Source organism: Nilaparvata lugens, chromosome 7, assembly GCF_014356525.2.
Source record: "Nilaparvata lugens isolate BPH chromosome 7, ASM1435652v1, whole genome shotgun sequence".
NCBI lineage: Eukaryota > Metazoa > Arthropoda > Insecta > Hemiptera > Delphacidae > Nilaparvata > Nilaparvata lugens.
In genome coordinates this window covers 27,393,882-27,408,589 of record NC_052510.1, presented here as the reverse complement: position 1 = coordinate 27,408,589, position 14,708 = coordinate 27,393,882, and the positions used below count along the sequence as shown (strand labels likewise).

Here is a 14,708-nt window from a genome sequence, read left to right as displayed (position 1 = left end):
GAAGATCCAGTTCACATGAACAATAGCACAGCAAAACCTCTCAAGAGCGCTCCTCGAAATTACCCTAGTCACAGACTGTTCAAGTGGTAACTGTCCACCTTGCAGGAGCCCACCAGTGGAGGGGGGGGGGACCACTCTACATCTTATGGCCTCATGATCACTGAGTGAATAGTGTATGACATCAGACCAAACATCATCATTCAGCCTCATACTTGTAGCAACATTATCTAGGCAAGCTTCCAGTCTTGTAGGTTGATTAACTGTCAAATACAAATTTCGGGACTTCAACAGGTTAACAAAGATCTTTGTTATCATCAACAAGTACATTAATGTTGAAATCTTCACCCAACACACATGCAAAGCCTGGGTGCAGGGATTCAAGGCAGTCAAGCAAAGCCTCAAGAACTTGGAAGAAACTGTCCAATTCACACAGTCGATTAGGAAGTCGATATACCACAATAATAAAAACCTGTTCATGTAGCAATGCAATGCATGCAAACTCATGCTTACCCTCCAAACAAAAACTGCCAACATCTATAAAGCTATCTTTTACTTTGTCATTAACAAAGATTGCCACACCACCATTATGGTGTTCTTTACGAGAAAATTCGGGTCTGTATCACAGAGACAAGTTCTCACAGAGACAAGTAGTGTTTTTGAACGATATTAGTGTCACAGAGACAAGTTTCATAGGAACAAGTATTTTTATAAATGGCAGTCTCACAGGAACAAGTTCCCACAGAGACAAGGTGAGTCTCACAGAGACAAGGTGAGTCTCACAGAGACAAGGTCAGTCTCACAGAGACAAGGTCTGTCTCACTGGAACAAGTAGTGTCACTGGAACAAGAAGAGGGGTGGAGTCCCATTCGAACAAGTGGAGTGTCACAGAGACAAGGTCAGTCTCACAGGAACAAGGTTGGTGTGGTGTGTTGCCTACACATGAAGATGAAGGCATTCCATTTGCACTAATAAATTGAATGTCATCTGTTTTTTAATATATATACATATATATTATGGTGACATGAATAGAATAGAATGACTGCCTTTATTTTTCTTAGAGAGCGAAGTTAGGGTGCAGTCGACACTCTCTTACACTCAACTCTCTATCAAGTATTATAACAATACAAAAAAATAATACAAATAATATGATTAAAAACAAACAATAGTTAAGTTATCTACTTATTTAAAATAATAACAAATTTTGAATTATTGAAAAGAAAGAGAAAAAAATGACATTGAAAATAATACATAACAATGCTGAATAATAGTATTTTCTTATACTTCATCACTTTAGTAGAAAATAAGACACTACAGAGTACAATACAGTAGGCCTACATAGCAACTGAAGTGTTTGCTATATATTAATAAAATTTTCATTTCCTACTTATTATCACTATGTAAATCTCGAAGTGGATAAGTAAATTACATTATGATTTATTTAAATAGTAAAATGGAATCTTCCTTCAATCAACAAACAACGTGACAAACAACGCTCCTTCAATCCACGTGACGTACATATATAAATATATAATTTACATATGTAAATAATGTGGTGACATCATTTGATGCCAGCTTTAAACGTTTCTCCTGTGGAGAAAAAATGATGAATTTAGTGGACTGTTTAGTGTATCCTAGACATTCAGATTCAAATCTACATAGCAATTGATTCCCCTTTTCATCCAGGATATTTGTGGTTTCTTAAAATTTAAATTTGTTGACCGAGCGAAGTGAGTTCTAAGATTCAAGTCGACGGCTTTGCATTTCTCTTTATGTTTATATGTTCCGCAATATTATGGCGAAACGCAGCAATAGATTACCATGAAATTGACAGGTATATTTCTTTTTAAATTGTGCCTCAACGTATATACAAGGTTTTTGGAAATTTGCATTTTAAGGTTAATACAATGGGTAAAGTCTCCTTCGAACGCCAATATTACAGTAAAAATCAGAATAGAATCATCCATAATAATTCAGCTGTTGTGGATTTTTAATCGCATGCAATAACGCATGCAATAATATATCAATGTAACTTAGTAAAAAATCAGCTGTCGTGTTGACTATTCATTGCATGCAATGACGCATGCAATTAATAACGGTAAGAAAACATAGTACTTTCTCTCGACCTTTATCTGCTTTCAACTTGGGCTGACCTGTTGCCAGTGTGTTGAAGGAGATTAGCTTTTGATGTTAGCATATTTTTGATACACTAACCCCTTAATACTTTGATACACTAACTCCAAATAGCTATTTAAATGTGACTTTCAATTGTTCAGGTTAAGGCCAAATTTTGATACTGCAGTAACTTATACATAAGTGATATCAATGTAAGAAAGAAAAAATTATATACTTCTAGATGGATGGAACAATATTGGAAAGATGTTATCCAACGGTATTTGAATACACACCCATGACTGCTACTAAACCAATCTTTCCCCAATCTAAGCGCTTCCTAACCTTAGCATTTCCTAACCTAAGCTTTTCCTAACCTTAGCTTCTCTAATCTAAGTTTTTCCCCAATCTAATCTTCACCTAACCTGAGCTTTCCCCAACTTTAGCTACTCCAACCTAAGCTTCTCCTAACCTTAGGTTTTTCCCTTATCAAAGCTTTTTCTAACCAAAGCTTCCCTAACTCAAGCATCCCCAACCTTAGTGTAATCGACTAACGCCTCGACTAGAAACACCATCCTCGCCTGCAAAAGGCCCCTTCTCGTCCTTGTAACTTAAAATACTCTTACTCAATTCATGAACCCTAACCTAACAAACAAGAAAAGCAAAGCCAAACCTAATTCAATCCAACCTAAGCTATTTTTTATCCAATCCAACCAATCCTAGCCTAATAAAATGAAAAATATAGGCTAATTCAAAATAATTCCTGCATTCAATATTATAATATTATGATTTCATAAATACATACTTTGATAAATAGCCAGGAATGAAAGCTTTCTTTCTGTGGAAGCGTGGCAAAGTTGCCTTTGCCGCGCCCCAAGAAGCTTCGATCTTGTTTGTGTGAGCACCTGAAAGTGGGTCAACAAAATTCATTTTGTGATTCACTTTCAAGTGCTCAAAGCCTTCTTCTTTCAAACAATCATGAGCTTTCCAATAGTCCGACACGATTGTTGAGCCCGGGTTGATGTACTCTTTGATAATAGGTATCAGGGTATCTGATGACCGGTTCTCAACAGCCACCATGAAAACCTCTCCAGAAAGCTCATCGATGCCTCCAAACACCCACTGACCCTCAACAGCCCACCCCGATTATATTTTCTCTTTCCAAATTTACTCTCATCAATTTGAACTTTTCTTCCAGGTCCTCCAATTTTTTTCTTTCTCAATAGGCCTACTGCAAAATCAAAAGTCACTTCCCGACAGAATGAACTCCAGTCAACAACTGTCCGATTTGAAATGCCCAACTCATCAATAATCACTTTTGCGGCTACATTTTTTGTCCATAAATATATGAAACCTATAATTTTCCACAATGGAAGTTTTGACTTTTCAAAAAAAGTTCCTGTCTAAGATTCACAGAATAACCACATCTCTTCCTTTTCTTCTTGTTCTCAGATCTGTAATTATTGCAATACCATATATAGCCGTCTGTTTCAGAATTACACTTCCGTAATGTCATTTTACATTCATCCCGACCACAAGCTGAACAAACTATAAAACGCTTCAAAATCCCCCATTCCATACACTATCAATCAACAATTTCCCCTCATCACTCCACTTTTTTATATTCACCAGGCTATTTATCAAAGTATGTATTTATGAAATCATGCAAATTGAGGAAAGTTGACTGCTTTACTGAGTTCTGTAAGGAAGCAGGAATTTATATGACCCTGCAAAGCCAAAAGATGGGGAAACCGATGATACTGATGAAACTGACGATTTGGATTTGGATGATATGAACTGATTAGTATAAGGTGAGCACTATTATATTACATTAATTATATATATATATATATATGTATATATATATTAATGTAATATAATATAATGTAATATATATATATATATATAATATATATAATATATATATATAATATATTGATCTATTATTATATGAATAAATAATATAATACACTTTTTATAATATTGAATGCAGGAATTATTTTGAATTAGCCTATATTTTTTCATTTTATTAGGCTAGGATTGGTTGGATTGGATAAAAAATAGCTTAGGTTGGATTGAATTAGGTTGGCTTTGCTTTTCTTGTTTGTTAGGTTAGGGTTCGATGAATTGAGTAAGAGTATTTTAAGTTACAAGGACGGGAAGGGGCCTTTTGCAGGCGAGGATGATGTTTCTAGTCGAGGCGTTAGTCGATTACACTAAGGTTAGGGGATGCTTGAGTTAGAGGAAGCTTTGGTTAGAAAAAGCTTTGATAAGGGAAAAACCTAAGGTTAGGAGAAGCTTAGGTTGGAGTAGCTAAAGTTGGGGAAAGCTCAGGTTAGGTGAAGATTAGATTGGGGAAAAACTTAGATTAGAAGAAGCTAAGGTTAGGAAAAGCTTAGGTTAGGAAATGCTAAGGTTAGAAAGCACTTAGATTGGGGAAAGATTGGTTTAGAAGAAACCAAGTTGGGAAAAACTTAGGTTAGGAATAGCTTATGTTAGGAGAAGCTTGGATTAGGAAAAAATAGTTTGGGAGAAACCAATGTTAGGAAAACTTAGGTTAGGAAGACTTAGGTTAGGAAAAGCTCAGGTTAGGTAAAGCTCAGATTAGGAAAAACTTGGGTTGGGAGAAGCTTAGGTTAAGAGAAGCTTAGATTAGGAGAAGTTAAGGTGAGATAAAGCTTAGGTAGGGATTAGTAAGGTTGGGAGAAGCTAAGGTTAGGAAAAGCTTATGTAGGGAAAGCTTAGGTTAGGAGAAGCTAAGCTTAGGTTAGGTTAGGTTAGGTTAGGTTAGATTAGGTTAGGGTAGATTAGGTTGGGTTGGGTTAGGTTAGGTGGATTAGTTCAGGTTGGGTTGGGGTGGGAGAAGCTGAGGTTGGGAAAGGTTAGGTTAGGTAGGTAGGTTAGGTGGGTTGTTAGGTAGGTAGGAGGTTAGATTGGGTTAGGTTAGGTTTGGGTTAGGTTAGGTTTGGTTAGGTTGGGAGAAGCTAAGGTTAGGAAAAGCTTATGTTAGGGAAAGCTTAGGTTAGGAGAAGCTAAGGTTAGGTTAGGTTAGGTTAAATTAGATTAGGTTAGGTTAGATTAGGTTAGGTTGAGTTGGGTTAGGTTAGGGTAGATTAGGTTAGTTTAGGTTGGGTTAGGTTAGGTTAGGTTTGGTTAGATTAGGTTAGGTTGGGTTTGGGTTAGGTTAGGTTTGGTTGGGAGAAGCTAAGGTTAGGAAAAGCTTATGTTAGGGAAAGCTTAGGTTAGGAGAAGCTAAGGTTAGGTTAAATTAGATTAGGTTAGATTAGGTTAGGTTAGGGTAGATTAGGTTAGGTTAGGTAGGTTAGGTTAGGTTGGTTTAGGTTAGGGTTAGGTTAGGTTTGGTTGGGAGAAGCTAAGGTTGAGAAAGGTTAGGTTAGGTAGGTTGGGTTGGGTTGGGTTAGGTTAGATTAGGTTAGGTTGGGTTAGGTTAGGTTAGATTAGGTTAGGTTTGGTTAGGTTGGGAGAAGCTAAGGTTGGGAAAAGCTAAGATTAGGAGAAGATAAGGTTAGGAAAAGCTTAGGTTAGGGAAAGCTAAGGTTAGTATTTTTTAGGTTGAGATTTCATTTTTTTTCCTTTTTGTTTTTCCAATTTTCTTGAATCCTACTTTAATCCTAATAATCTTCAGTCATGAATATTTACCTTTATGTTTTTTTTGTTTTGTTTCAGAACAAAAATTTTGGAGAACAACCATAATTTAAGGCGTTTTATAACAGGTTTCCACACAGAGTAGCCTATTCATTTCAATTTTACTATCATAATATTGATCAAAATCTTCATTATCATCAGTCATCGGTTTCTCCTTTGGGGTTATATCTAAATCTTGCTTCATTGCATGAAACAATAGAGCACTTTCCCCATCTACAAAATGCATGATTTTGTTGATATATATTTTGACAAATAGTGTTAATGTGGAAGCCTTTTACTTCAAACAATCATATTCTTCCCATAAGACCAACACCTGTTCCACCTACAACACAAATCTGAACCATCCTTAAAGCCACATGATGCTCCTCCCTCCCATTCTTGAAACCCTTTCTCATAATAATAGGCTATAATTCGGTGCTTTATGCTTATAAATTCAAAATTTTTAGCTCATATATATTTTGGACAAAAATTGAACATGAACTTTCAACATTAAATAGATAGGCTAACCATTTTTTTCGAAAATGTTATTTATTATCAAAATTTGCAAATAGTATAGTTTTGGGCTAAGCCTTTTGTTATTTCCCAATCATATTCATATGATTGTAATTTCATCCAGAAATAAATAAACAATGCTATCCCTCCCCCTATTAGCATTTATATTTTCTATATTAAAATTCAATTCAAATTTACTCTCGTTGATTTGAACCAATTCCATTTTAATTATCACAAAATAATCAAATCATTACTCATTGGTTCATTTTTTTCTTAATATTAAAAACTATTTTATCAAATTCAAAAATTTTAGTATTCTTGGATCAAAATTCTCATTTGAATATAACATAGAAGTACCGTAACCTTATAGTTCTGCTATTTTTAAATCAAAAATACAAATAGAAATAGCACATCTTAACCCTAGTTTTTCCTTTAATATTATATCTCTTGTTATTCTTCTGGTTGCAAAAATTAATAAATAAAAACAGTCCCCTCAAAAGTCACCTTCTGACAGCTAGAACTTACAGTAACAGACTATGATAATTTTGTAATTCCAATTTCTCACTAATCAAGATTCATAGGCTTCATTTTTATCCACAAATTTAACATTTTCCACAACGTGAGGTCCTTTTAAAGAAAATATTGAAACAAGTTCCAAGAATAGCCACATCTTTCTGAATCCAAGTTCTTACCAGTAGTCCACTATTTCTCATCAATTAGTCTACCATTCAGTTTATCAAATTAGGCTATGTTTATAAATTTATTACCAATAGTCTACCATTTCTATTCTGCTCTGTTCAATATATTCCATTTCAATGTTATTTTACATTCTGCCAGCATGCTGAAGAAATAATCCTGTTTTCAACAATCCAACAATTCATGTACTTTTTGATCAACGTTTTCAATTACTCCACTTACAAAAAATATTCACCAAAAAAACTCAAGTAACCAGTCAACTTCTACTGTTGATAAGTTGTGATTTTAAAAGTGAGGTAAGTTAATATTACAGGTTTACTTTTTTCTACCTAATTATTCAAGATGTTGTTAATCATTGTTTTATTACAATCAATTAGCCTATTGTTAATTAGTCCATATTGGGCCAACTCAAGCTTACCTTTTCAACTAATTTTGGGCTAGTCAGTGTTAGTGAAGAATTGTTTTTTAGGATTTCTATAAAAAATAGTAAAAATGAATCTTTATTTGGTACAATTCTTTAATATTGCATGAAGCATAATCATAGTACATGCTATATTATTTACGAGTGCATAAATAGCAATTAATTCAAGACTACAGGCATCGTCTACTGAAAATAAGGTTAGTTTATTTGAGATTTTTGAAGTAGCATTAATATTATTTAGAATCGTTTTTCTAGTTGAAATCAGGCTAGCGACATTGATTTTTCTTTCTCTTTCATTTAAAAAAAATTGAGTCAATATCTTCAAAAATAGCTGAGATACAATTGTGCCGTAATTAATCACATACCGAAAAGTATTGTATTTTTGCAATACTTCTTCTCCGATGCAATGTAGTAAAGGCCGGTCCAGACGCTCCATTTTGCACAACGTTTTAAATCCGCGCAGTTTTAAGACGGAATGAAAGCGTTGCAACTTTGAGCATCCAGACGGTACAGTCTTGACGGTGCAGTCTTGTATTTTCCGCTCAGTTTTGTGTGATATCGCCATGGAGGAGGTTCTCCTGTGGTCAATTTTCGCCTGCTGTATTGTAAAAAAAAAAGATTGGAACACATCAGAGGAACCGTTCATTCAAAATGGTCACGGAAATGGCTTTTAAAAAGGCGGGACTTTTCCCATATAAGATTATTGCGTGAATTATGTGACGAACCTAATGATTGGCGTAACTACTTGAGAATGGACATGGACACATATATTTACTTATTGGAACTAGTGACACCTCATATCAAGAAAGAAAATACTTGTATGAGAGCAGCAATATCACCACATGAAAGGCTAACAACAACTTTAAGATTTTTGGCAACCGGCAGAAGTTACAAAGACCTGGAGTTCACAACAATTATATCAAAACAATCGCTAAGTGAAATCATTCCCAAAACATGTGAAGCTATCTACAAGGTGCTGAAGAAGGATTACTTGAAGGTAAGAAATATTGTTATTTTCCATAAACTATTTATTATTTAATTGAACATTATAAACTTTATTATTGTAGAAAAGTTATTATGGTAAGCAATAGAAATGCACGCAAGAATACTTCAGTTTGTTGAAATGATGACAAGTAGGTTCCAACGGGAGATTGGGCAGGGGCTTGGTGGGCGCGTGTCTGTACATCTTGTTCACCTTGCTGTGGGATGATGCATGAAACTGCCGAAATTTTCCCAATTGTTTCATACTCCTGAGTGTGAGGTATTTGTTCTGGGGCGTAGTTATGTGGCATAGGCTGCGGCTGCTGCGAGAAGGAGTGGTATTGTCCAACTTGTGAAGAAAGATTTTGTTGCATTCTGATTTGATGTGGCGTATTCTGTTGAGGCCAATAATTTGTGGCATTCATTGAACCAAATCATCTTGTCGCTGGCTTTTCATGTCAACAAGTCGAAAATTTCTGGTAAGCGTACCCAACTCAGCTTCGAATAAAACGTCGGAAATTAGTTTCTGAGCAATTATGTTTTGTGAATTCGGGACTTCTCTGAGTTTATTAGCCACATGTTTTCCAAATACCTGAAATGCATCATCTGCCTGTAGCGATTCCAGTTTCTTCCCTATCACCTGCAGGACTTCAGTTGTGCCATCATCATTCCCAACAGCCTTCCTCTTGTTACGAGTTAACTTGCGCGAGGTATTGACAGAATGGGAAGTACTCATAGATGCTTCGGAAGCAGGAGTAGCAGGGGTAGTAGCAGCTTCACTGGGCCCACTGTCAATAACAGTTTCTTGCACATCGTCTTCCACCTGAAAATAATAAACAATAAATGTATTATTTATTTATTTATTTATTCGTTGATATAATATACAAATCATATGAATATGATCAGGATAGAACAACAGGCATAGCCCAAAACTATTCTGTTCCCAAATTTTTATAAATAATTAAATGTCCGAAAAAATAGGTTATGTTCTTACTGAGGAAATTTAAAGTTCTAAGTTCTGTCCAAGAATATATATTAGCTAGAAATTTTGAATTTAGAATGATTAAAATACCAAATTATAGTCAAATTTTGCACTCAATATCACCACACTTTGAATAAATTAAGTTATTTCAGAAAATTTTGAAGCCAAAAATATACACACAACTTTCAACTAGGCCCAGCTGTTATAATTGATCTCCATATTTTTATTATTTTTACAAATTTTCAATGAGGATGAAACTCTTGCAATATTTCTTCTTTTTTGTTTTGTTTCAGTTTCCCAAGACTGAAGAGGAGTGGATGGAAGTTGCAGCGGAGTTTGAAAGAATGTGGCAGTTCCCTCATTGTTTAGGGTCAATTGACGGAAAACATATTAGAATTGTGCCACCTAAGGGAAGTGGGTCCTATTATTTCAATCACAAAAAAACCCACAGTGTTGTTCTTATGGCAATAGCCAATGCCAATTGCGAGTTTTTGTATTGTGATATAGGAACAAATGGTCGGATCTCAGATGGAGGAGTCATAAATAACACTCAATTTTATGAAAATCTCGTTAACAACGAGTTAAAAATTCCAAAACCCAGATCCATTGGAAGTTCAAACAGAGTTTTAAGATATGTTTTTGTTGGGGATGAAGCCTTCGCTATGCGTCAAGACCTTCTCAAACCATATCGACGAGAAACATTAACAAGGGACCGAAGAATTTTTAATTATCGCCTATCTAGGGCGAGGCGTGTTGTTGAAAACACATTCAGCATTTTGGCTTCCCGATTTCGTATTTTCCACATAAGTATTAATTTAAAGATGCACAATGTCGATACTGTAGTTCTTGCGTGTTGCGCTTTACACAACTTTTTGCGGAGAAAGTCCCTCCAAAACTACACCCCTCCAGAAAGTATGGATCAGGAAAATATTTCTGAATGTACTGTTGAATTGGGTGAAAGATGTAACCCAGAATTAATGCACGACCTACAGCGTGGACCAAGAGGCCACATGTTGAACAATGCTAATGGGGTCAGAGATCATTTCAAGGAGTACTTTAACAATGAGGGGTCTTCTGTTCCTTGGCAAGATAGATTTATAACTTTGAACAATTAATGGCGTACATAAAATATTATTTGGTACTTGTAATTTTTTAGTAGATACTTGTAATAAACATTTTAAAAGCTGATTGTACCTATTAAATAAAAGAATATGTTTCAGTTAATAAAGCGATTAGGTAATAATAGGAAATTTTGTTGTTTTTTCTTACTAGTTGTGATGATTCGTCGCAGTTTACAGACTCTTCACTTTCGTCCATGGTATTCCTCGACGGCCTTGTGTCTCCTGATCATTGAGAAAATGCAGCAAATCGAAATACCACAGAGATGGCTTGCAAATTTCGTCTTCTCCAGCCCCAGATCGAATCGATTTGTTTACCTTTGCCAATTCTTTGCGATAAACGCTTCTCAAAGAATTGATTTTCTTCACCACTGTCTCCCTGCTCGCGTTGACATCTATTTCTTTGAACTTTTCAACCAATCTCTCGTATGCTTCCCCCTTTTTGTCCCTGTCACTGTACTCTTTGGATTTAACACGCCAAATGCACGGAAAACTTTCATAAAGTGAAATAAAATCCATCAAAAACTCGCGAGAACATTGCCGAAGATCTGCCATGGTCGGATGATTAGAGAAAACTGAGGAACAAAACGGATTGGAAAACAGAGTAAGTGTCCACACGCAATGACATGTCTGCACAGGTCACGGTTTTCAGAGCTCACGAGCTCAGTTATCGCTGCAACTGTGCAGTCCTCCCGACGGACTCAAAACTGCGCAGTTTTCCGGTCCACACGCAATGTTTTGTCTGCAATGTCTTGAAATGCGGAGACAAAACGTTGTGCAAAATGGAGCGTCTGGACCAGCCTTAAGATCGCGATTTTAACAGGTTCATCTTTGTCATCCCCACCACTTGCTATCATGTAGCCTAGGTACAGTAGAAATTGTTGTTTCCACATTTTCCAATTTTCTGATAAGTTTCCTTGGAAACTAAATTGTTTTGGCGTTTTAGCGATTCCATGACTGAGAAATTTCACACTAAGTTCAAATAGAATAGGTTTTTACAAATTGAAGATCCAAACTGAAACGTGTTGAGCTTTGAGGTTACTGCTGAGAAGGTTTCCATCACTAAGATTTAAGATATTTCTGGACTACCTTTCACAACCAATACCGGTACTTTCACTACCGACTGCGCCATGTTATTTTTGTTGGTTCATTATTAATCAAACACAAAGTTTATACACAAAGTATTTATTAATGAATATTATGCACGAAGCAAAATTAATACAACTATACAACTCATGATCATGTTGAAGAAGTAGGAGTATCGACTTGTTACAACTCTCAATCAATACATCGACTATCAATATTACAGTATCGATAACTTCATATTATGACATATTTTGTCAATTAGTTGAATTTCTACATTGTTGATGAACAATGTGGCAACATCGCAATGCATGAGAGAGATAGAGCCATCTGCTTTGTTGTACGATAGACAAGGATAGCAACACCATTGCAAATCACACACTGCCATAATAATGTGGACCTCACTATAGATACTCAAAGAATACTTTTGAATAACTATGTGATAACTGTGACCGTTGCTGGCCGTTACGTATCTGAATCAAAGAGAAGCTGCTTCACAGAGAAGAAAGTTCCTAGAAAATTAAATAAACTAATAGAAAATTCCTTCTACTTTGTGGCTGCTTTCTCATGCCAGAAACTGTGACAACAGAATAGATACAGAATGGAAACTAGCAATCAAACGCCTATCCAACCAATCAATGCTTTTTACATGGCACAAACACTATAGGGGAACAGGAGCAAGGTCTATGATACAGGTCATGACACAATCCCGTGTGCATTGCAAAATCGCCATTTTATGGGGTTCTAGTTCACCAATTTTCAGATTTATCAGATGTTATCATCATAGATAGATCAACATGATGTGTTATTTTGTTATATTTGTAATATTACATTTTTTCTCGATTGGAATCGAATCTTCAATTCGAGATCTATAAAACTTTATAGTAAATATCAGAGCCATCAATATACGGACAACTTTTTGACTGAGAATTTATCGTAAATGATTGTGTTGCATGTTCAATGGTATCACTGAAAAAACAAACTCTGTAAACAGAGTAAACAGAATTAACAGATAATATAGAGGATATATAAAATTTAAAATAACAGTTTCAAAGATCAAAGTGCTAGGTTTGATGAGATGAAGCAAGAATTTGCTAGCATTAGACTAGAGCAGGTTAGTATAAACCTTCTATTGAAAAATGCACTTGAAACATTGAGTGATAATCATGAAGATGAAAACAAATTGAAGCAGGATGATAGTAGTGTTGAGATTCAAGATCAATTAGTTCAAGTTTCAGATAATGTAGGCCTAGTTAATGTTATTGAAAAAGTGAATCCTGGTAAGATGGTAGAATTGAGTAATGTAGTAGGTAGGGAGTTGTCTTTATTGAAACTCAACAGTAAAGAAAGTAGTATTGCGAAATTGATAGTTAGGAAAACAGTAAGTAAAGTGAATGTTTACATGAGACAGGTTTCTGTAGAGGTTAGGAACAATGTAAACAAAATGAATCTTGCTTTGAATCAAGTTGATGAATTCAACTTTCAACTGAAAATTGAAAAGGTGTATGCAAAGCATTATTTAGTGAACATGACTGATTTTTGTAAGCAAAATGGCTTTGTTAAAACAAATGAACCCATGAATAAAACTATGTTCTTGAAGAAAACAAAGCACAAAGTCACCATTGATGTGTTAGTATTCAAAGGTTGTTTCAAGTTGCTTACTTACAAGATGATGACTGTGAATCACATGATGAAAGGGTATTCCCCAGCACACAATGATTAGGAATCCTGTGTTATGCCGGGATTCAGAATAGCATAATCGCTACGCAGTGTATGGTAAGAGTCCATAATTGTGTCTTTTTTCTTTCCTGTAGCCTATTTTTCTTGGCCCTTAATCTTTTCAAATTTCGATTCTTTCCTGTCTTTGTGTAATGTTCAGTAAAATTCTTCTATGATGCATATCTTAACCAATCTTGTCCATAGTCATTTAAATTTGTATTTTTCTGAAATAATTTTGGAAGTTAAAATAGTAGTTTATTTTCCTAATTTTTAAATTGTTGATAAAACTTAACTTTTCTAAAATCTATCCATTGTAGTGTAAATAATTGTTTGCTTGCGGTATATTTTTTCATCATGTATTACATATTTTAATTATGTCTATTTTTTTTCAGGTATCATATTAGGTAATTAGGTTTTTCAGAGCAAAATTATGTCCCATGTTCTCATCTTTCATTGCATATTGTACCATAAGCCATATGTAATTAGGTTATAGTTTTCTTCTGGGCTTTTAACCCATTTTGCATTTTATTTTTTTTTTGCTGTCCAATACTTTGGATTTTTGGTAGACAAGTAGGTGTGATTCTTTTAGAGGTGTGGGCGTGAACCACATATGGCTGGACTCGATTATCTGACCTACTTGTTTGCGATATAAAAACTTTAAGACTGCAACATCAAATGTTTGTAAAAACTTTTGCATACTTTTGTTTTTGTGGTCCGATACTAGAGTCTGCTATCACATTGCCTTACAGACATCTAGGAACTCTCCACCCAGTCACAATAGTCAACATTTTTTTTCCTTCACCAGTTGTTTTTGTGGGAGTGATAGCTCACAATTATAACAAATTAGAGTCATACTTGGAATTTACAAAATTCCATAGTAGTATATTTTATTAAATATACTTCCTTATGAAAGTTCAGTACTGACATGTAGGATAGGCTCTAAATTAATCTTTCTCTTCTTTGTATTATTTAGGAAATTTATTTACCCAATTTTCTTTTTCTCTTGTTTGTATTTTTTAGGGAACTTATTTACCCATTATCCATCTTGATCATCTTTGTATTGTAATCTTGAAATGTTTGTATTTATTATACATTCTTCAAATTATGAAATTATTTAAAAATAAATGGTTCAATTTAGAACATGCTGAAATCTATTCTTATGTATAAATTCTTTTGTTATAATAAATAAACTTTAAAATTTGAAAGTATTAATGAATTGTGTAGCCATATATATGAGATGTATTAATGAAAGTTAACTTGAATAATAATGTTTTCATTAAATAAAAACGTCTTGTTATATTATTAATTGAAATGAGTTAAAGGTTAAAATTTCTCTAAAGTTTTTGTAATTGATGTCTTTTTCTAAATTTTAAAACTGTTTGTTCTATAAATTTTGATATGATTGATTATCGTTTGAAATGGATGCTGGAGTGTATGTAGA

At 34.6% G+C, this 14,708-nt stretch overlaps 2 protein-coding genes across 2 annotated transcripts; both read right to left on the bottom strand.

Moving 5' to 3' along the window:
- Positions 1-8,507: 8,507 nt before the first annotated feature.
- Positions 8,508-10,754, bottom strand: LOC120352342. Its single transcript, XM_039432417.1, has 2 exons — positions 10,617-10,754; positions 8,508-9,188 (listed from the first exon to the last, which is right to left on the bottom strand). Exons 1-2 carry the CDS (start codon positions 10,662-10,664, stop codon positions 8,787-8,789), a joined length of 450 nt encoding a protein of 149 aa, XP_039288351.1. The 5' UTR covers positions 10,665-10,754; the 3' UTR covers positions 8,508-8,786.
- LOC120352343 lies at positions 9,465-11,389 on the bottom strand. The gene has a single exon (XM_039432418.1). The coding sequence runs from the start codon at positions 11,018-11,020 to the stop codon at positions 10,640-10,642; it is 381 nt and encodes a 126-aa protein (XP_039288352.1). The 5' UTR covers positions 11,021-11,389; the 3' UTR covers positions 9,465-10,639.
- Positions 11,390-14,708: the final 3,319 nt, after the last annotated feature.